The following is a 23,325-nucleotide window of genomic DNA, read 5'->3' on the forward strand; positions in this document are numbered from 1 at the left end:
AAGCCCATCTCTTTACAACTGATGCATGTCTTTGGTGGCCAACAGAGATCCAATTTAAATTGAATACAGACCCCACTGTCTGTTAACTAAGTAACAAGGGATCCCAAGAAGGTGGATTGTAGCTGAAATGGGAAAAGTTTTGTTATAGTTCGATACATTTTTATGTCTTTTTGTCTTTTATGATGAAATAAAAAGGTTGTTTCAATAAGCATATGCTTTCACATTTCAAGTTTTTTATCCTCACTTTTGTGTTAATGTTTCCGCGATTTAACTTGACATGGTACTGAGGCATCATTGGCATAGGCAATCAATCAAATCTGACTCAAGACCACAGACTACATTATAAAGCTGTCACTTGTAATTTTAAAGTGCAGTAAAAGTTTTAACAGCCTGCTGCTAAATAAGTAACTGATAAATAAATGTTTTATTTGTATAATAAGAACTGTAAAATAATTTTAAAAACATAATTAGATTTTTCTCAACTTCCATTTGCTATTTTGGAATCTTATTCTTATTTTTACATTTACAGTTTTTCACTTCGCTCTCTATATTTAAAGACGTGTAAGCAGTGTGCCACCTTCAAATGAACAAATATATATATACATATATATATATATATCTAAATATATATTCGTATACACATAAATATATATATATATATCATTAGAGGCTCTGATTGGCCAATTGCATATGTTGTACAGTGCTGCCACCTGCTGCTATTTTTACGAACAGGTGGTGGCAGGAGTGACTTGAAGTTTTTTTTAACTTCAGAATTACAGATTGAAAAACTAGTATTATTCCGGTACACATCAAATTTCATAGTTTAAGGTCAGTAAGAAACAAAGGGATGGGACTGGGAAACAGAGATAAATGCTGACAGATGCCTACCCTTTTCCAAGGAGTAAAATCTAATCTCCAAGGACTATCTAATCTGATGCTATTGCCTTCCCCCATCATAATAACTGGCATATAGCTATTAATGCTGGAAAATGCAAGAAAAGATTGATTTGATATAAAATGCAGTGCACAGCAGTATAGAGGCAAACCATGAAAAAAATATTTAAAAAGATAGTTAAACCTAATAATAAAGAAGCATAAAACACAATGCATAGCATACATAACACCGATTAATTATCATGTCCAAGTGCTTATTAATCCATATTGTTGCCCCCAGTGCAGCAGGCCTTGTACAACAGACAGTGACATTATGCAAACAGATTTGAAATTATACCATTGTTTTTTTGTGATAACAAAAGTATTAACTGATCACCATAACAGAGGCTGGATATGTCTCCAACATCTTTTTTTTTTTTTTTCTTAAAATACTCAATTTCACACCCCATCAGGCTTTCCATAAAATGTATGCTGCCCATTCACTCTGATGTTGTCTAAAACATTTCCATTTTCCATCTTTAAACCTGAGTTATGTCTGCATGTTGACATACCACTTTTTGGATCTGTTTTGAATTACTAGGACGCTATTTGTTCATTGTATGAGCTTTGTGTTTATTTCTGCACTACGGTACACATCAGCGTGCGTATTTTGGCCCCCGCGGTTTGCCGTAACCGGAAAGATGGCGACCGTAGCGTTGGTTAGCCGTCCTGCGAGTGTCCTTCCAAAGATTGCAAGTGAGTAACGCTGAAATGTCGCACTTTTATAATTACATTGACATCTTAGAGTTGAATGTTGTGATTTCAGATCTGTACATAATGTGGTCCTAACCCGGGCTCACGGTTAGACCGCGCACTCGGCTCCAGTGACCTTGCTAACAGGCTCGGCTAGTCACCTGTTAGCAAGAGCTTCAGTTAGCAAGCGGCTTACATTTGGACCTTTTAATTATTCTAATATTATTCGACCGTGACCTGACCATTTAACCTCCCACATTACTTTGTGAATTAGCGTTTATGAATGAAGAATGACGAGATTAGACGTCTGTTACAGTGGCTCAAAACACTTGTTTTTACAAACAGCTAACGTTAGCTACGCAAACGTCGCGATAGGTCGTGAACGTTACTGAGGAGCTGAAACAGCTTTAGGTTTTCTGACTGACAGATCTGCTGTGTTTTACTTTTACGATGCTGACAATAATGTGTGTCTGTAGTCACTGAGCCAGCGTTACTTCATGCCTGCCAATGTGACACGATTCACATCAGCTTCTTTATTAAACTGTTTAATGTAACATCCATCTACTTGTATTATATCTTATTAGTATTCAGTCTTTAAAATGCCTTTTTTTCCAATGTGTTGTTGATTTTTATTTGGTCGATGTATGTAGTTGTTTTCAATTTGTGCACCGTAAACCTACGGCTAGCTTATAGTGTAAAGAGAGAGTTAAACACGATGTGACAAATACAATTAAATTATTTAGTGGCATTAAAGAATACTAAAGGACGTGCATATTGCCACGCTGTCGGGATCAGTATTATACACATTTAGATGATTTAGCTATGGTATTTTTTGGATATAGTAGTGGTGGAAGAAGTATTCAAGTATTTTTCTTAAGTAAAAGTAGCAATACCACAGTGCGGAAATATTCTGTTACAAATAAAAGTCATCCATTCAAATCTTAGGTACAAAAAAAGACACAAAAGTACTAGCATGAAAATGATACTTAATGTATCAAAAGTAGAAGTGCTCTTGATGCAGAATTTGGCCCATTTTAGAATATGTATTCACTGATATGTTCATTACCTTAATGTTGCAGCTTGTAAGGGTGGAGCTCATTTAAATTAGTTCATATATTGGGTAGCTTAATTCGTATTTATACAGTATAATTTATGAGTTAATTACATTTGTTATTAATAATCAGAATATGTAAGGTAACCAGTAACTAAAGCTAATAAATAAACGTAGTTGAATAAAAAGTACAATATTTGCCTTCAAGATGGAGTTAAGTATAAAGTAGCAGAAAACGGAAAATACTCCAGTGAAGAGCAAGTACCTCGAAATTGTACTTATGTACAATACTTGTATAAAGGTACTTAAATACCATCTCTGGTATTTTCGAGGCTGTAGTTTGTGGTGATGTTGAGCTGATTTATGAATCAACAACAAAGGTGAATCACAGTAAGACCTCAGTATGATGCAGTACAATTCAGGAGCACCTAAAAATGCTCTTAAATTGTTTTAATGTAAAATAACATAACTGTCACCAAGTAAGGTGTAATTGTAATGCGAACCGGTAAAAAGTTTTAGCAAAATGTACCTAGAGAAATTGGCATGCTGTAATCTTACCTCTAGGTGTGGATCAAACGCTGTTTGTGTTCGTCTTCTCTCAACAGGTAGCTGCTCCCCTGCTGTGCTGTCAGCTGCCTCCGTCACCACAGTCCAGCAGAGGAAGCTGCACCATGCCATCATCCCTGCAGGGAAAGGAGGACGCTCCTCCTCCAGTGGAATAGCAGCAACGGTTTTTGGTGCCACAGGCTTTGTGGGTCGATATGTGGTCAACAGGCTGGGTGAGTTAAAAATATAGTGTGAATGCTGATAATATATATACATTGCACACCACTGTTTGATTTATATTCTTAAACACTGAGTACTTTCTTTATGTGCTTGTACTACAGATCTCATGTTGTATTGTGGTCTGAGATGTCAACATGTTATCCAATTAAGCAGCTCCTAAGTTGTTGGAATGGTAGTCAGCATCATAGCAGAGATTTATGGAATGCGCTTGCCATTAAATTGTGAGAAACCTAATTTCTGCACCCTGTTGGACGAGTTCTTTGGCAAGAAAGTTGTTAGGTTGGCATAAAGTGCTGTCACTAAGTTACCTTGACCTGCATTCAGTAAATTATCAGGCACACGGATACAATGATATTTGAGAGCATGTTACCTAAGAGGATTCTGAACAGACTTCTTTCATATACGACAGTAACTGACATAGGAGACAGTATCAACATGGAGGTGGGTAAATGAAGTCAGTGGTTGTAAAGCTAAATATCTGATGAGCTGTTTCATAATAACCAGCCAAAGTATGTTGGAATTATGATGTTTGAACTATTTTTTAAGTTTCAAGTTGCCTTTTTATGAATGATTCTGCTTAAATGTGACCCATGTGTGCCCCTTTTTACCTTTATGACACAAAAATGTCATTGTGTTTATTTTCTGATGTTTTTGCAGGTCGGATTGGCTCTCAGGTCATTATTCCTCACCGCTGTGATCAGTATGACATCATGTACTTAAGGCCCATGGGGGATCTTGGACAACTCATTTTCATGGTAAGATAAATACGGACAAACGGGCATTTTGCAGAAATGCTGCAAGACTCGTGACTGGTGGACTCTCTGATCTGCATATACATTTAGAGCCCTAAAAATGCAAATGTGTTGTCTCTGTTGTGTCTTGTTGTAGGAGTGGGATGCCAGAGACAAAGACTCCATTAAACGGGCTTTGGAGCACTCTAATGTTGTCATCAACCTAGTGGGAGAGGAGTGGGAGACAAGGTATGTGCAAGCTGGAAAAAGATATTTTGTTGTTCACATAACATACTGTAGAATTTTAAGCTGGCTTTTGGAGATGAGGTGAATGTTGGAAATTGCCGAATGGGTGTGTGAAGTGTAGGTAAGCATTCACCTGCAAGTATTTCTCCTGTTTTCATGCAAAGGAACTATCAATTTGAGGATGTCTTCGTCACCATCCCTCAGCAGATTGCCAAGGCAGCCAGAGAGGCCGGCATCACAAAGTTCGTCCACATGTCTCACCTCAACGCAGACATTCGCAGCCCGTCCAAATACCTGAGGAACAAGGTAGAGAGCTGTTTCTTCACATACCTCACATCTCTCGTATTCAAACTAGTGTATCTATGTTTCTGTCGTACAGTGTATACATGTTCAGACAGTGAAGGTTAACCTGTATAAATGTAATTGATTATTGAGTATAATGTTCCCTCACCAAAGGCTGTAGGAGAGACAGCAGTGAGAGATGAGTTTCCTGAAGCGATCATCATGAAGCCCTCTGAGATTTTTGGGAGGGAGGACAGATTCTTCAACTATTATGCAAGTAAGACAGCTGTTTGTGTTTACATGCACAAGATATTCTAATTTTCACCCTTTTTTAAAAAATAATATAATATCCGCTGTTAACATTACTAATGAAAATGAATGGTCGTGGCCTAAACGCGTCGTTTATCACTTCAAAATACGGAAAAGTGAAATGGCTGGAGCAGCTGGTGGACCTTTGGATCATTTAAAGACGTTGCCAAGTTGGTTTGTGTAAAACATATCCATAACAACGCACAGTAAACGGACAAGAGGCTGTAGGTCGCAAACTGTGGTAAAAATCCCATTTTAGACACATTCTGAATGCATTGTTTACGTGTCCAAAGAATGCTTCAAAATCGTTAATAATATCGGCATATCCCACGTCTTTATCAAAAAGTCCACTTTCGGGAAAAGGCTTAATTTGGAATACTGAAATGGGATATGTTGTTTACATGGAATATTAGCATGCATGTAAACATGTCAGTGAAAGAGGCGGGGTCAGTAACAGTCACAGACTGTAATCTACTTGTAATCGACCAACATGTCAGTCTCTAAGTGATGGGAATGTGACACAAAGTCACGTTTGTTAATGTTTTTCAGTGATTTGGTTGTTACGCATTTTTGTCACAGACCCTCCAATTTTGCTTCTTCTCTATATTAGTTGCATTTTTCAACTTCTACAAGTACAATAGGAGCAGATATATATTTTTGGGGGGTTTTATTTAACCCCCTCAGATCACTGCAATGTTGAAAATGTTGCCTTTGCTACTAGCTGAGAGCCAGCTAACTAGTGAAAATTGAATGTGTGACTTAAATCTTTTTTCAGACATGCGCTGGTTTGGTAACGCTATTCCACTCATGTCCTTGGGGAAGAAGACTGTGAAGCAGCCTGTTCATGTAAGTTTGTTCAAAGGAAGCAGCTAGTCCAATATTTTCCAATATTTACACTTTTCCCATTTTGTCCAAACAAAAAATACCAACTGGATAACTCTACTCACTGAATGTGCTCATCAAGTGAACCCCACTTAACCATCTCTCCTCTCCCTCAGGTGGTGGATGTGGCCAAGGCCATCATCAACGCTGTCAGAGACCCTGATGCAAATGGAAAGACATATGCATTAGTCGGGTAGGTGGTCAGCACTCAAATGATTTGTTCAAACTCTGAGCCTAGGAGTAGAATAAATATTGAAATTTAATAAAGCACAAATTGATTTAATTTTATAGCAGGTCAGTCATAATTACAAAAATCTGACCTTATCAAGAAAGAGTTTTCTGATGCAGTCACGAGTGGTTGTTTTGGTTTTGCCCACACCTGAAGTACATTTAAGGGGAAAGCAAAAATCTATGTCACCGTTCAGCGCCAATATGCTTCATTTGCAGTTCTTAGAGTTTTTGTCTGCAAGAAAAAAAAGTTGTTTTTTTTTTTTTTTACTTAACATACAAGAAAGTTCAACTGTTTTGTCTTTGGTTTAGAGCAAAAAGAGCATGGGCAGGGCATGATAAGCAGCAGTGTAATAAACAGACATTTTTAGAATTGCATATTGTAGATTTTACAATATTATAAACTGAATTTTATGAAACAAATATTTTAGAGGCTAAGTGCAGGTTTTAGAATAAGAGGAAAGAGAGAGCCCTGAACACAGAAAAGTGTGAACATCAGACAAGTATGCCTTTAAGTGAAAGTTAGAAACTGTCTTGTTGTGGCCCGAGAGGAAACTTTTTGTCAGTGTTTCATATATTTGAATACACATAAACTCATATTTACATTATCAGGGCTCTCCTTTATTAATTGTTTTTCTTTTTCTTTTTCTTCCATCTAGTCCCAACCGTTACGTCCTTCATGACCTGGTCGAGTACATCTACGCAGTGGCACACAGACCTTTTGTGCCCTACCCCCTGCCCCGCCCACTCTACCAGTAAGTGCTTTATACATGTTTTTTTAACATTTCACTTCATAGAAAGGTAGCAGCCAATTTGGGCCAATTTGGGCTTGGCTTTTTACTTTTGTTGGGGAGAATGTTTAAATACAACAACCAACAGTTCCTGCATAGTATAACTTTAATCACATGAGTGCTTTGGTATAATCACACATTGGATTAAGCAGTTATTTCTTACAGATTCTATTTTATAATCTGCAGAATAACATTTTTTTGGTGTACATGTGCTGAATGAACACGTCATCTTAACAGAACAGAAATCCACTCATCAAACTGTTCCCCTACAGAGCCACTAGTAATGCAAACCTCTGCAGGTGTATCTCTGGTGCTGGTGTGACAAACCTCCGTACACTCATGTCATTGCTCCTGTTTTTCTTGTCAGCTTTGCAGCTCAAATGTTCTCAATGAACCCATTTGAGCCCTGGACAAGTGCAGACAAAGTCGACAGGGTAAGACAACCAAAATTTTGGTGCAGCTTAAAGTGTGAGGTTTTTAAGAATTGTGCCACTGACTGTGGAGCCTCTACAGCCAAGACTAATTGTATAATGCACTTTTATACTCCAGTTCCACACAACAGACATGAAGTATCCAGGACTTCCTGGTCTGGAAGATCTCGGTATCACTCCTTCCACTGTAGAACAAAAGGCAATCGAGATTCTGCGTCGCCATCGCCGATTCCGTAACCTGGAAGCTGAACTTGATGAGACAAAGCCAGCGAAGACCGTCAGCTATTAAACTACCAACAGCACCGAGAAACCAGAGGATGTCTGTACCTCTGATTGTTTGGTCTTTAACTATATTCTGTACATAAATTAAAAAATAATCCTCTAAAGTTGTCTGGCTTTGAGTTTTTTCTTATTTGTTTCATGTTGTCTTCAGATATGACTTTTACATTACAGTGCCGATACTGTGGGTCCTTGTCATCATGTGAACTTCTGCTTCCTCGCCTGCTCTCTCTTTCTGTGTGAATTGTTCACCCCCCGCCATCATGGAGGACCCTCCAATCCCTTAAATGCACTTCAAGGAGAGAGGCTGCTGGATGGGCTTAGAGTGAGGAAACATACAAGTATCCTACACAGACTTTGATAAATAATTTACATATCTCAATCAGTAAAGGCCTTGTGACTTTCTATGACTTTAATATGCCTATGGGTGAGAAGATCCTATCTATGAAAGATACTGAAAAGTTTTAAAATGATCCTCAACCCTTTAAACCCCAGAGTAAACGGGTGTGATTTTTCTCCAAAACATGGGAAGAAGGCAAATAGCAACTTGAGAAGAAATGACTGAAAAAGTAGAAAAAAATAAGTTTAAAAAAAAAAATACAAACAAGAAAATGACCTTGAAAATTAATCAGCTGTGCAGCACGTCATAAGCAACTGGCACCACTCCAAACTGATGCTGTGGAACCAGTGACCTCATTTAGCAGCGTCGTCTCCTTCTCGAGTCTCCTCCTCTCCTACTCCCATTTCCTGTGGCTGTGACTGCAACACAAGGAAAAAAAGCATGTGAGGGAAGCGAAACGTGTTAGCATTCGTTGACATTATATATGTGTTAAAAGAGAAAAAGTGATAAAGGGGTAGGGATATACAGATGTGGACAAACTGGTTGGTACCCTTACAGCTCACTGAAACAATATTGCGTTCCTCCTGAAAACTGATCAAGTTCAATGTAATTTCTTTATGTATACCTGTGTTCCTTTGGTATGTCAGAGTAAAGTATGTAAGTAAATGTCTATTTTCATTAAATATGGAATTAACAATAATGGATGCCAATTACTTTTGTAAGTATCAAGTTATTTCAGAGAAAATTGTGGGTTCCTCTATTTTCATGGAGGGGTATCAACAAATTTGTCCATGTCTGAAGTTTTACTTCTACCTACTGCTTTTTGGACACTGTACTTTTGTTTGTTTATTTAGAATATGTTTTAATATTTGAAATCTCATTCATTCATGTAATACATCTATAGAGTTTTCAGCCCTTTGGACTTTGACATTTTATTGTTGTACTGCAGGACACACAAAAATGCACAATCCCCTCTGTGTTTCATGCTGAGAGAATACTGCACCCTGCTGCAGTCTGCAGGAAAATTGCCCCCCGGGGAAGGTGGCAAACTTTGTTAACAACAATATTAATGTACTGGAGAGGTCAAGTTTGGGTTCAGATCTTGATACAAAGGAGAAATTTATCAGTATTCATCAACTGTTAAGACGGGCAAATATTCAAAGATTGTGTACACAATCGTCCACAGCAGCCTTTTTTGTTTGAAATAAATACATACTATCATTAAAAGTTGAATATCCCTCACCTAAGCCAAAATTTAGGGGAAAAAAAGCCAAGGCAAGTTTTGTATCACTCTTTCCCCCCTCAAAAACAAAAACAAGCAAACTGAACTGGACTAAGCACACAAAGCTTGGTCCAGGTCTGGTCTGACTGAGGTGTATACATGACTTAGGTTGAATTCCAATTGCATTACCAAGGTGTGTTAGTCTGACTTTGAGAAAGTCCATTTGTATTTGTATTTTAAAATCCACTTTTAGTCAGAAGAACACAGTAATTCCACTTTTCTCACATCATGTAAAACACACTGAGTGCTCACAAATAGCTGTAAGAGCCTGAGCAATTTAAGCATTCAAGCTGTCTAAAGCTCATAAAGTACTTCATTCATCCATAAAGAAAACTGCAAAGTAAAAGCAGTCAAAAAATCACATGAACAAATGAAGTGAGAAATAATATGTTAAAGGATAATTTATATGCAAAAGCTAAAATGGAAGAATAAAAACAGACCAGACTATAGATAGGACCATAATCTGTCAAATATTTATAGTCTAAACAAGTAACAAAGACTGACCTACAATGTCACTGATGCCAAAGTAACTAGATGCTTGTAAAACAATAAAGCATGCTCAAATCAGAGGCCACTGAGTGCGCTTTGCAGATGCAGTAAATCCTGATGTGTACTTTGAAACCTCCATTATACTGTTAGCTTTAAAGGGTTAGTCGACCTCTCCACCCTCAAGTCAGCGAGCTACTATTAGGCTGTATCTCGGTACTGTAGTTTCCCTTAAAAGCAGTGTGTTGACTCTGTTCTTATGTCAGCAGTATTCAATATGCTCTTTTGTTTAATTTAACCAGGCGATACACAACTGTAAACTGAAAGTCATTTAACATGCATGTGGTAGGAACTGTTATCTTAAAGATAATAATAAGATAAGATAATCTGTAAATATGGATGATACACAAAGATCAAGTTGGCAGTTCACATATTAAATATTTAGAGTCACTTGATTTCTTTATTTTTTGCTCTGTTTTTGTTATGCATGGTTCAACGGAGGATGTGTGTTTTGTATTTGGTCTTGTTATCTCATGTGGGATGGGCTGGATGTTTGTCCTAACAACTAACTTGAGATAAGATGTAATTTATTGTTCAGTCTGAGCTGTTAAGTTGCAGCATAGAGGACAACGAGATCAAAGTGATCCAGTGTGAGAAACCACAATGAAGACATATGTGCGAAGAGCTGGAATACTTGGAGCTTTTTTATTCTGCCTAAATATCATTTTTTACATGATCGGCAGTTGGCATACAGGCAAATCTTTTCCAGAGGGAGTCACAGATCAAGAGGCTGTGAGGAGGAAGCTGGACAGGATTGAAGAGACCCTCAACAAGCTGGGTGAGTACCAATTCAGACGCAACCTCAAAAAGACTTGAAGGTCTAGTGTGTAGTTTTGGCTTTGTTATTGTATTACAATGGATTTGTGATGATGAAAATCTATTATATTAAAGATTTGTAATCTAAAGTAAATAAACAGGAGGACAATTTCATTGCAAAGAGTCGTGAAGCTAAAGGAGAGAACAGAGTTTATATTAAAAAAGATCCACATTTTAATATTTGTTTAAGTGCAAGTCAATCACCTTAAAACGTAGCTGCATTAGATTTTACTGCTATGTAGCGTCTATATTGATAACTGTCGGTGAACACTTTTAGCTCACAGCAGAGCTTTGTTTGGACAGTTTGATGACAATCACACACTGACACCCAGAAACGTTGGCGGTACTGGGCCAGACATTATAGTTGTTTCTCAGGCAGCTGGTGCCTGAGTAGTTGAGCTGTTTAGAGATGCTTCTTGTACACCAGCACCCTGTTGTTTGTTTTTTATTTTCTGATAAAATTTTATGTAATGTGCTGAATCACAACAACAATAATAATAATAGATAGGACTTATAGGGCTTTTCTAGGTACTCAAAGACGCTTAACATAAAATGCATTAAGAAAACAAATACTGAAAGACGTTTACATAAAACAGAAGAACAAATACAAAGAACATAATACAAAAACAAAATGTGGAGGATATGGCAGTTCAGATTTGAAAAGGCGGGTTTTGTGTTTATTTTTAAATGAGTGGAGTGGGTCTGAGTTGTGGATGTTAAGAGGGAGGCAGCTCCAGTGGGTTGGGGCAGCAATGGCAAAGGCTCTGTCTCCCAAGGTACAGTACAGCTACTGTGTAAAACGTCAGAGTGCAATAATTTGTAGATTCTTTTTAACCTATATTCAAGTGAAAACAATATATTTAATATTCAGGTTGATACATTTTATTGTTTATTGTAAATATACACATTCTGAATTTGATGCATGCAATATGTTCCAAAAAAGTTGGGACTATCATCTTTGCTTTTAACCACACTCAGTAAGCATTTGGGAACTGAGGTCAATAATTGCTGAAGTGACATTTTTTCTCAAGATTCACGAGCGAACCCCAAATATCTTCAAGATTTAAAGTTTGTGTACGTGAATTCAGAGATTTGTTTCAAAACACATTCTAAATGTTGGAAACAGATTGTTAAAAACATGTTACAAAGACCCTTTATTATATAATACTGAATTATGGAGTTAGCCGGTTGACTGTTTTTTCACCATTTTCCTGTTTTAAGATTTTTTGGGTGGGCCTAAAGCCATAGCAGCATTTCAGATCAGACAATCATGTCATTCAAATTTGGTCAGGTGTTTAATAACACATCTTTCTGTGATGTGACAAACTCAGAACAGATATTAATTATCACTTTACACAGACTTTAAGGACTTCTTTTAAATCCCATCAGTAGATAATCACAACAATTGTGCATACCATAGTGTTTGTTTTCAGATGTGGAGGAAAGTAAGATCTGACCTTGGAGTATCCTAAGAGGTCAAATCCAAAATGGCCACCAGTCCATTGGGCCTTATGTTCAAATACATTTAATCTTAGAACCAAATAGTGTCGAAAAACATTTAAGGGGTCATTTCCTGTTAAATAAGGGAAGTCCATTCATTTGGTGACACTTCTGAGACTGCTCAATAAAATGATTTAAGACAATGGTGCTCAGACAAGATCTGTGGTAAGGTTACTAGTGACAGTGTCATCAGCCTGAGGAAATGTGCGTATTGTTAACTGCTCTGACTGGCATTGCTGCACACAATTTACAGGCTTCAGCTATTCATAATACATTTTACAACGGCACAGACATGAAATTACTTCACACACCCCATCCCTAGATTTCCACACGTATTGTTTATGAGGAGCATAAGGTCACTAGTAAAGGTGTACTGTATTACCGAAATACCTATATGATTATGAGGTGACTGTACTTTTATTATTTTACATGAACATTGTACAATGCAGAGGAAGAAAATTACATTTTCCCCAATTTTTTGGGGAATTAGGGCTGTAAATGGGCTTTCATAACATATAATTAAACAGCTATTATATTGTATGTGTTGAGATTCTTTAAGTAAAAGCAACTTGACAAGTTTAAGTCCTGCATTCAAACCTGCCACTTATCCTGCCAACTGCAGACATAATTAAAGACATTTCAGCCAATTAGAATTCCCACTGTCTATGCTATAGACTATAATGCTGTTCGGACTAAACACAAAACGAAAAGGAAAGAAATATAAGTGAAATTATGCGATGATGTGTCGGCCCTGGTCGACAATGTTTCAATTTTAATGAAAAATATGCGTGTATCCTGAGGCTTGGAAAGAAGGAACTGACGGAAAACAGAAAGAACTGGAGTTCCTGGTAAGCTTTAAAATTTAACTTTCACAACACAAAGAGACGGTTGTATCACAGACTGTATAAAATAACTGATGCAGCTACTGTGACATCATCCATTATTTTTTTTTTGGACTGCTGTTTTGAAGCCCTGAATTTGGCATTTTGGCCGTCGCCATCTTGGGGTTTTTTTAAAACAGAAGTGAGCGTATTTGGATGAGAGGCTGGAGCTGTGGAGGAGCGAGGTGCGGATCTGACAGGAAGCTGAGGACACTTTAATTAAATTAGTATTTTGGGGCATTAATAAAATGTAAACAGATGAGTTATAGAAAGTTGTCATGAATGTTGAAATTAGCAAGTGAGACCAAAATTTTTTTGTACCAGACTGTAAACATGTTTACTTCTGCTGTTGGGTATTTTAACATGTGAGTGTTTTAGGAATTCATTTTAGGCCAGCCTCAGGTGGCCATTTGATGAACTGAGGCCATTGGCACTCTTGCATTGGCTTATTTTTTCAGCCTGGGGGGTTGGTTGTAGATACATTGCTAGCTAGTCACCATACATGTCCATTTTTATGCTGTAGTTGGAAAACTGTGTCTTATGTCGAAGACTGAAACAATTCAGTAGTCAAACCGGCAGATAAACACCAGGCAAAGTTTTTTTTAAAAAAAAAACTGGAGAATGCATGCCTGGGTTGGACAAGGAAATAAAACTATATGGAAAGATGTTTTGTACTAATTTTAATATGAATTAGAAGAGTATAACGCATTGATAAGCTTTTGAATCTTTTCTGCTACATTACCAAACAAATTTATACACTGGCAAACTCATTTTCAACCTTGTCTGTCTTTTTATGAACACTCGTGCACCACAGCAAATCTGATAGAAGTTTCTGGTCAAAAGAGCTCCAACAATGAACTTTTTCCAAATGTGAAACAAGAAAAAGAGAAGGTCGTTATACCAAAGTTATATCCAAACTCCATCCTGTTTGCTGAGTGGGGCGACGGCTTGTCAAAAGAGGAACAAAAGGAGGCTGAAGCTCTGTTTCAGATTTATGGATACAATGTTTTTCTGAGTAACCGGCTGCCACTGGACAGGAAGCTTCCAGATACAAGAGACAGCAGGTAACGTTTGTTTATAATGGTTCTAACTATTTTGAAAGAGGGTTTGGTTTTTTTTTTTTTCCCTGAACTTTGCATGCACAGTAATCTGACGTCTTCTCTGTCTGATGGGAGTTACTAAGAACTAACTCTTTTATTTGCAGAAAAGCTAATAAATTATATACTAAAAATAGTGCTGATTAGAAATAAGTTGCATGTCAAGTATTTAACTAAGTGTGCCAGAGCAGTATTTAGCCAGAAATGAATGCATTCAACATGATATTACAAGCTAACTGTCACATGATGGCACCTTTTATCAAGGTCAAGACTAACGCTAACTAACCTAGACTAATGTTTTAATACCATTGTAGCCTTTCCAATACTGACAGCCTCCCTGAACCTCGGTGTTAGCCAATAATAAAAGAAAGGGAGGAAAAAGCTGTATACTCCTTACCCTGAAACTAAAGCCTTGCATACGGAACACTTTGCGGTTTTATTGGTGGGACTGTGCAGGCTACTATTTTAAAGTGTCAAAGAAGAATTAATGTATGTGAAAGCTGCTGTTTTATTCAGGTGTGAGACTACTTTTAAGTTAATTGACAAATTACGTGGGAACCAATCATTGCATAAGCTAGTTTGCCAATACCTTATCCAGCATTTTAGGCAGTATCAGAAGCATTTGGATCAGTGTCGGAACAACTGTAATTGTAGGCCTTTTCAATTGGCGACCTGCAATTGTCCCAGAGGCAACCTCTGAGCGGCCCAGCATACATAAATCTGATGTACCAGTATTGCAAAATATGTAAACATAAAGTGTCTGGAATGAGATAACAAGTGAGCCATCTCGCTTGCTTCTCATCCCAGTTGAGTTTAACATGTGCAGTACCATTTGGACAGGATGTACAGATCAGAATAGTAATGCCGCCAATCATATCTTTTACAAATCAGCATTTTTTCTTGTGACACAGTTCTGAGAATGCTTAGTAGCTTTTTGAAAATATCTGGGCGGCGGTTGAACAGTAGTAAAAAACATTTCCTCGACACAACTCCTTGACCTTGATTGAAAATGTTTCTATTTTTATTGCATTCATTTGCATTTGTTTAAAGTTCAGTAATTGCCAAAAGCTAAAAATTTTTTTTTTTTTAAATGCTGCTGATCATGGCCCATTAACCAGCTGGTTTTAAAATCTGGCCCAACTGCATTTGTAATTGAATAGCCCTGCTCTCTATTGCTTTGTAAGCCATCATATTTGTGTACACGTTTTCACACCGATTTTCAGTCCCTTCCTCTTCTTTTTGTCAAGCCCGCTCCAACAACTGTTATTACACCCCACAGTCCATGATGCAGCATGGACAGCATCTATGCACCCCAGGCTACATGACATATGAAGACATCCTTTCAATCTGTCTGCAGTTTGCCTCTGCTTGAGACCCAAGTGACTGAAGAATTAACCAATTTTTACATCTGCCACTACATTTTACACCATGTAGATGTTTGACGAAGAATTATCCCAAGGACCTGCCAACCGTCAGCGTGGTACTGATTTATGTAAATGAGGCTCTTTCGGTCATTAAAAGGGCAGTACGAAGCATCATCACCCACACTCCAAAACACCTGCTGAGGGAAATCATCCTCGTGGATGACCACAGCACTTACAGTGAGTTTTATAATGCACTTGTAATAAAGCATGATGATGTCACAGTTTACTGATCTGCACGTATCAGTCTGGTACTCACTGCTACATAGAGTTCTTTGTCATAATCCATACAGCTGTTCTAGTCTTCTGTACTCCTTTATTTATAAATCTGACTGTGGACTACATTTTCAGATGACCTTGGAAAACCGATACAGGACTACATGGGTCAGATTGACAAAGAGAGGCCTGGACTCATTAAGAGAGTGTGGCATGAGCGGCAAATGGGTTTGTCCCAGTCCCGCATCTCAGGCTGGGAACACGCCACAGCTGATGTTGTGGCCATTTTGGACGCCCACATTGAAGCCCAAGTTGGATGGTATGTACATGTTTCAAATTCAGGAAAACAGCATTTAATGCTTTGCTGGTTGATAAAACGATTAGTCCAGACATTAGTATTATCACAGTTAGATAATCCTTCAGTTATTTGGTCAAACACAACAGAAACTAATTTGAATAGACTGCAAGTAGCACAGAACGAAGCAGCTCACATCGTTCTTCGCTGCCCAGACAGAACAAGAGTAAGTGTGATGAGTAATTGTTTGGCCTGGTTAAGAGTGAACAGTAAGTTGCATTATTCTCTTGTGAGTTTTATTAAAAATATTATCACAACTAAAACTCCAGAAATATTTTACAGTCAACTGCCATTTTTTTCTGGCAGATATCTTTACACTACTCGGCAGTCATCATAGTATGTTTTTACAAAAAGACTGTATTTAATTACACAAGGAATTGTCTAGAACACTATATTGTACGGTATATACTTTTGCTGGTCTTGAATATATTAAATGGATTTTGAGATACGTATCTAGTTTTTCTTGTAATTTAATCGATAAGTTTTCAGGTACTTTATTTTCTCAACTACTGAAGAGATAAATTATTGTGTAGAGCTACTGTTTGTATTAGACAGTCTTGGAGTTTGTGTTAATTTTTGTGTGTTGTGTTAGTGTTACAGTGTGTTTAGTTGAACTGTGAGTATGAATGTTATGGAAGTGCATTTATGTAATCTAGTAAACGAAATATTGTTAATGAAAATAATGAAGACCCCAGGAAGAGTAGCTGCTGTTTAACACAGAGGCTGATGGGGATCTTAGTAAACAAACAGTAAATGAACTGCAGTTAGTGATTCTAATTTAAAACACTTTTGTCAAACTCAACAAATATCTCTGTGTAGTCTGCTTGCTGTTCTCTGTTCATGCTGAAAAACACACATCCCTGGCTTTGTAAATGGGAATAAAACAAAGTGGCTCACACTGAGCCACACAGCACGATTCCAGTCAGTCAACAACAGGGGGCATATGTGCTCATGCAGAGAACAGGGAAAATGCCATGGATGTATAAAGAGAAGAGCCTTAAAATTGAGAGGAACTGTAAATTTGCCACATGACAGGAGGGGTGTATCTTTCTCCAGAATTGCTGACTCCACCTTTAAGTTACTGTTAGAATATAATTCTACATAATTACTGCTGAAAAATATTTATTTCACCAACCCCTCTATACGTGATTGGAATGATTCATTATGCTTTTCTTACCAGGGCAGAACCTTTGCTGGCCAGGATTAAAGCCGACAGGACCGTAGTGGTGTCCCCTGTATTTGATAAGGTCCATTTTCATGACCTACATGTGGAGAAGTATGCCACGGCTGCTCACGGCTTTGACTGGGCTTTGTGGTGCATGTATGAGTCCTTCAGGCCAGAGTGGTTGAAGATGGCGGATGAATCGCAGCCTGGAAAGTAGGTGGAACACACAATATTTTACTTTTGATGCTTAGACAAAAGAGCATCCGTCTGTTTCCGATCCTATAATGCACTCGTATTTGTGTACATTTGTAAAAGAGCTGGTGCAAAATCGAATCCTTTACCATAGTGCTCTTGGTTCTGTGTCTAATGTTATGTTCTTTATTTATTAATTAACACTTTTTAGATTTATATCACAGTAAATTTGTTCTATATGTTATAGGGGAAGAGTGATAAAAACCTTTGACATTTGTGTTTTTCATATCATTAAATCCCTTTTTCAAAAGTAAAAGGTTTCAGGCAACAATATAACAAAGAGTAACTGTGAAAAAAGACTGGCTATTAGCAAACTTATCTCAAACTAAGTGATTGATCATACAAGGAATTTTCCTCAGGACATAAATCAGTCTGCATGTCCTTTATTAGGGTGCTCCTCTTGAAATTTCTTTGTGTAGTAACAAAATAACAGCATGTGAAAACAGAATGCACAATGTTAAAAAGCATATTTTTATGCAATACAAATTTTGCACGAGACCGGTGGCTGTCTTTGTTTTGGGCAGGAGTCCCTCTGTTATGGGGATCTTTGCTGCTGACAGGAGCTTCCTCGGAGAAATCGGTGGGCTTGATGGTGGAATGACAGTTTATGGAGGAGAAAATGTTGAACTTGGGATTCGTGTAAGAATTTGGCACAGAATTTTAATTATTTCAAGATTGAAATGCAAATGACAGTCATTACCGCATAAAGGCATAAATGTCTTTACTGCTCAGGTGTGGCTGTGTGGAGGGAGTGTGGAGGTTGTGTCCTGCTCCAGGATAGCTCACATCGAGCGGACACATAAACCATACGCACTTGATCTCAACCCTTCCATGAGGAGAAACGCCTTGAGGGTTGCAGATATCTGGCTGGATGATTACAAAAAGAACGTGCACATTGCCTGGAACATCCCTCTGAAGGTCGGCACCATGATTTATGTTCTTGTAGATTATTTTTAGTGTATGAACAGCAGAGTATTTAATACAGTGGCTGACTGAGGAATGAGTGAAAGCAACCTGGACGATGGCGTGGGAAAAATCAAATATTATGTAGGCTCACAGCCAGCAGTTCAATGTCCAGGCGACACTAAACAACTGGCTGTGAGCCTATGCTAATATCATTTCATCTGCTAAGTCACCTAACCTGGCTGAAACAAAGGAGTATCACTATTTGCCAACTGGCACATTCTCAATACCTGCCAGCTCTGCCCTTTCTTTCAAATGTTTTACAGTAGTTGATGGCCGTTTTCTTTTTCTCCCATAACACTCTGACACCTTGCACAACCCTCAAAGGGATTCTAAGAAATTACATGCCTCATCCTCCTCCATACTCACTTCATAACCTTACCCATTTGGCAACAATCCACTGGTAAAAAGTAGTAACAGTGCAAGAAAAAAAGTGTCAAAATAGAACCTTATTCAACTCCTCGCTGTTCATCCATATCCTTTACTATTGGCCTATTTCCCTGAAATTAATGGAGCTCACCAGAGAGTGGGTCTTTTTCACAGCAGATATTTCGACATGTTGCAGTAGGAAAAGCACGGATGTAAATAATGAAATAAATTATGGCTGAATTCCATTTAGCTGCTTCAGTTTCAGGGTCCTGGTCAGACCCCCATTAACACCATTAAGTCTTGCCTCCATTTTCTTCAGTGGCCACTCACAGCTCACAGCTAGCAGCAAGAAAATCTCCTGCAGCCCAGAAAAAGAGCATTTTCCCCAAACTGTAAAAGAGATGTCTGTAAAACTGTTGCCAGGACACCTTGAACTGCAAACTAAGTCCATTATGAAAGCCAGTTTAAAAATCTATGATGCTGTCATCACAATGTTAAGTCTATGAGCTGACGGGGAGAAACACTACTGCTTGTATTCAGTGGGCGGCATACCCTGGAGGTTTTTTTTTTTTTTGGTGTAGGCGCCAGGCAAGCAATTCCAGTGAACTGAATAGGTGCCCTTGGGGGGTCCGATATCAAGTAATTATTTAACATGTATGATTCTGGTATTCTGTATGCTGGCTCACTGTCACAGCTCACTCAGACAATAAATAGAGCAGATCCATCATTATTGTGTTTTTTAAAAAAAAAACACACACTATTTTGGAACTAGTTACACCTGTGCTTTTCCTACTATAACCACTCAAGACGTTACTTTTCACCTTATCCGCGGGATGAGGCAAAATGTAATTTTCACAAAAATTACATTAAAAGGCAGTAATTGGAGCTGGTGTTTCCACATTTATTTTTTGCTTAGCTTTTAAAAATTAATAATTTAATAATAATTATACCAATTCACACACCTTCTGATATTTCTGATATGGCATATGATACACAGAATCACGGAATCGACATTGGCGATGTGTCTGAGAGGAAGAGGTTAAGAGAAAAGCTGAAATGTAAACCTTTCAAGTGGTACCTGGATAATATTTACACAAGTCTGGAAACGTGGGATAACATCTTGGGATATGGTGTGGTAAGGGACAGTCATTCAGTCATTAATTTGCTGATATAACAGTTCAGATTTGAGTGTGTGTACTATATTAGTGAGCCTGATACTTACACAGTGAATTTAACATCATAAATCTGTATTTAACTTCTGTCTTTAATGACTTTATTAAATATAGCAATAAAACATTCATCCTCATCCACAAAACAAATAAAGAACTGTCCTGACATGACACTGACCTGTACAGCTGAAGAGCACCCTGCTCAGGAGCCACTGTATGGACCAGGGAGCTGTTCCAGGAAACATTCCCATCCTGTATGAATGCCACTTTGAGCAGGCACAGGTAATCTAAGGAGACAGAGAGAACAAACAATACTGAAATCATAATAATAAATCACAATATTACATCATAATTAGGGGTATAACGTTCACAACAGTAACAGTTCGGTTCAATACAGTGATGCCACAGTTAGGTATGTTTCCAGTACAGCAAAAAAAAAAAAAAGTCCTTGTTTTTTTTTTTTTTTTTTTTTTTAATTTCACACAAATTCATTTATTTGTCTATTTATTAAAACTAAGATCACAAAGTACTATGAATGTTTATATATATATATATAAATATATCGTTTGTTTGTTTGTAATGTAGTACCTAGTTCAATAATTACAATCACTTTGGCTTTTGTTTTTTGGAAAAAAAAAAACAGGAATTACCATCTGGCTGATATGGACTATTAAAGTCTGAGTAAAGCAAAATCAGTGATTTCTTTCTAAACATGTTATCTATCCTTTTTACCAGCAATGCTTCTACAACTCAGATGGTGAAATCATCATTGGGGGGATTAAATCTCATAACTATAACACAAACCGCTGCCTGGTTGATCCAGGCACGGGCAGAACTCCCACTCTGCAGGACTGTCAGCTGGCGAAACTAAAGCAGCTACACATGCACTGGGACTTCAAACAGGTAAGACCTCAGCCGGCCACCTTTTGCTCTAAACTCTGTACAGTGACATTCTGGATGCTTGCAGTAGGAGGTGCCGAACACACACAGGTGCATTTACGCTCACAATTTCTCTTTCTCTCTCTTGATCAAACTTTTGCAGGGACAAGCGATCATAAACAAAGCAACAAAGAGATGTCTTGAAGTGGCAGAGGGAGAAAGCTCTGTCTATGAGGTCATCATTCAGCAGTGCAGTGGACAGAGCTGGAGGATTCAGCATCTTATTACAAGTTTTTAATTTAATGCTCAAACTGATGTCATCATGTATTAACAAATGACAATAACAAACTGGATGTTATTTTACTTTTTTAAACATTGATTCATACAAAATGTAAAAAAAAAAAAATGAATCTGCAAAGTTTTGACTGACAGTTTGTTTTTGTGTCATGCTGTGCAGCATTTTGTAATAATTTAATCTACATAGGTCACAGGAGCCAACATTTTAAAAAAAAAAAAAAAAAAATGAGCAACCACACCCAATATTAGCCCTTCACAATGTGTCATAATATGAAAGTTATCCAGACTGCAACATCCACCATTACGAGTATCAGTGAATTCTACACCAGTTTCATTATGCAGAGCTATGCCAGCTACAACTTTTTCTTTGACAGATTTTTAAAAAAATTTTAAAGCGATTTTGATCACACTACTATCTAAAGGTGTGTCAGTGAGCCTGCACACACTACAGCCTTTGATAATGTGATTAGTCACACAGTGTATGAAAATGCCCTGAGGCAGGTCTATTATTTAACTCCATTTCCAAAGGATAACTTTTATTGGGAATAGACTGTGAGTTTGTAAATATAATATAAATTTAATTTCATATCAACCAAATAATGTGAGCAGTTTAAATTATTTTCTCACCCAATCCATTCAACTCCTGCTTGATTATCAGCACAAAGAAGCCTAAATAGCTGTGCAGGATAACAGCATTTTACTGTAAATAATAATAATGTAATTAATTGGCTGCTAATAGTCAAAAGTACAACTTATTTAATTTCAGTTTGTGTTTAGATTTGACGTTGCACTGCTATCAAAGTACACAGTACAAATGAAAGGCTTTTTAAAGCTATTTTTTATTTAAGTTAAATATATATATATTTTTAATTACATAAAAAGTAAAATACAGTTTGCATAATGTTATAATCAAATAAAATTAGGAGAAAATTGGTTTTAAACTGGTTAAGTATTTCTAACAGTTCCCATACTTTGAATGCAGGACCTTAACATTTGAGCACTTTCCATTTGTGAATTGATACTGCAGTCATTACATTGTTTGGATGGACAGCTTAAAAATAGTAGTGTCACTTTTGAGAGTAGGAGTAACAAACACTAAAAACTGTTTCTCAGTTTGAAAAGCAGCAAATAGCTACATGCTCAAGACTGTGTTGTTTTCAAAACTCTTCATACAATCAACAAAACCATATAACAATGTTTAATAGCAAAACCTCAACCAAACTCTTTTAAGAATAGTTTGGTACTGACTGAAAATAAAACATTCGGTTTCGTCTTCCCTGTCATCTAAATCAGGTCTAAAATTGTCATTCACACCATGTGTATGGTGTAATTCTCAGTGGCTCACATGCTGGATGAAGGAGTGTTGTGTGACATGTCCAACATTGTCTGCAGGGAGCCATGAAGAAGTCCATGGCCTCAGTGAGTGTGATGTGAACAATGGCTTTGACAAATTTACGTTGCCAGAAACAATTCCTAGCTGTCAGTTGGTAATGCAAATAATGGAAAATATACCACAGATATGCTAGAATGGGCTTGCTCTACAATATGATGGGATGCATTGAATGTAATGTGAGTGTTTTGTAGGGTATATCACTGATGACTTTTAATTTTATTGTTAAATGTGTAAGAAAAAGCCAGAGTGTGTTATTAAAACGTCCATTGAAAAAGTCAGAAAGTTAGTGTAGCCTAAGTCGTTTAAAAAACTCATAGAATATTAAAACCATTAGATATTAGCAAAAACTAGAGAAAACTAAAGTTCATATTTCTCTTAATTCTCTTAACTTAGCCTATATATTTAAATTTAATTACAGTACCATACACTTTCTGGAGTTTCTATCTTTTCTTGAACGTTATTTTTTTTGTGCAAATTTTGGGGTCATTTCTTTGTTATGTTGCTCGTCGCCTCCCACGCTTTTGAAAAAAATTAAGCTAGTTTGCTCCGGTTTCAAAGGGTTAAATGTGGGCTTTTTTTAAAAAAAAAAAAAAAAAAAAGACAGAAAAACTTACCTTTGGTTTTCATCTTTTCTTTATACGACCGCGTCACTGTTACAGTAACTTAGTTTGTTAGCCTACATCAACCTTCAGCTGCGGCAGTTGTTCAGTTTTTGGAGGGATGCGGCAGGCCAGGTGACATC

At 37.4% G+C, this 23,325-nt stretch overlaps 2 protein-coding genes and 1 long non-coding RNA gene across 3 annotated transcripts; 2 read left to right on the plus strand and 1 right to left on the minus strand.

Moving 5' to 3' along the window:
* The first annotated feature begins 1,532 nt into the window (after window positions 1–1,532).
* Window positions 1,533–7,749, plus strand: ndufa9a (NADH:ubiquinone oxidoreductase subunit A9a). The gene is made up of 11 exons (XM_042496203.1): window positions 1,533–1,629; window positions 3,283–3,456; window positions 4,121–4,218; window positions 4,352–4,443; window positions 4,605–4,746; window positions 4,897–4,999; window positions 5,807–5,877; window positions 6,030–6,106; window positions 6,801–6,896; window positions 7,300–7,366; window positions 7,482–7,749. The coding sequence occupies exons 1-11, from the start codon at window positions 1,575–1,577 to the stop codon at window positions 7,650–7,652; spliced, it is 1,146 nt and encodes a 381-aa protein (XP_042352137.1). The 5' UTR covers window positions 1,533–1,574; the 3' UTR covers window positions 7,653–7,749.
* Window positions 7,750–10,413: 2,664 nt separating this feature from the next.
* Window positions 10,414–21,191, plus strand: LOC121949997 (probable polypeptide N-acetylgalactosaminyltransferase 8). The gene is made up of 11 exons (XM_042495892.1): window positions 10,414–10,588; window positions 13,822–14,071; window positions 15,539–15,705; window positions 15,877–16,060; window positions 17,277–17,474; window positions 18,038–18,152; window positions 18,246–18,431; window positions 19,843–19,980; window positions 20,201–20,296; window positions 20,750–20,917; window positions 21,057–21,191. Exons 1-11 carry the CDS (start codon window positions 10,414–10,416, stop codon window positions 21,189–21,191), a joined length of 1,812 nt encoding a protein of 603 aa, XP_042351826.1.
* On the minus strand, window positions 17,402–23,260 carry LOC121949998. Its single transcript, XR_006106310.1, has 3 exons — window positions 23,198–23,260; window positions 20,193–20,301; window positions 17,402–17,467 (listed from the first exon to the last, which is right to left on the minus strand). It is a non-coding gene; the product is annotated as an uncharacterized LOC121949998 (long non-coding RNA).
* Window positions 23,261–23,325: the final 65 nt, after the last annotated feature.

The sequence above is a fragment of the Plectropomus leopardus genome, chromosome 11 (assembly GCF_008729295.1).
Source record: "Plectropomus leopardus isolate mb chromosome 11, YSFRI_Pleo_2.0, whole genome shotgun sequence".
Classification (NCBI taxonomy): Eukaryota; Metazoa; Chordata; class Actinopteri; order Perciformes; family Serranidae; genus Plectropomus; species Plectropomus leopardus.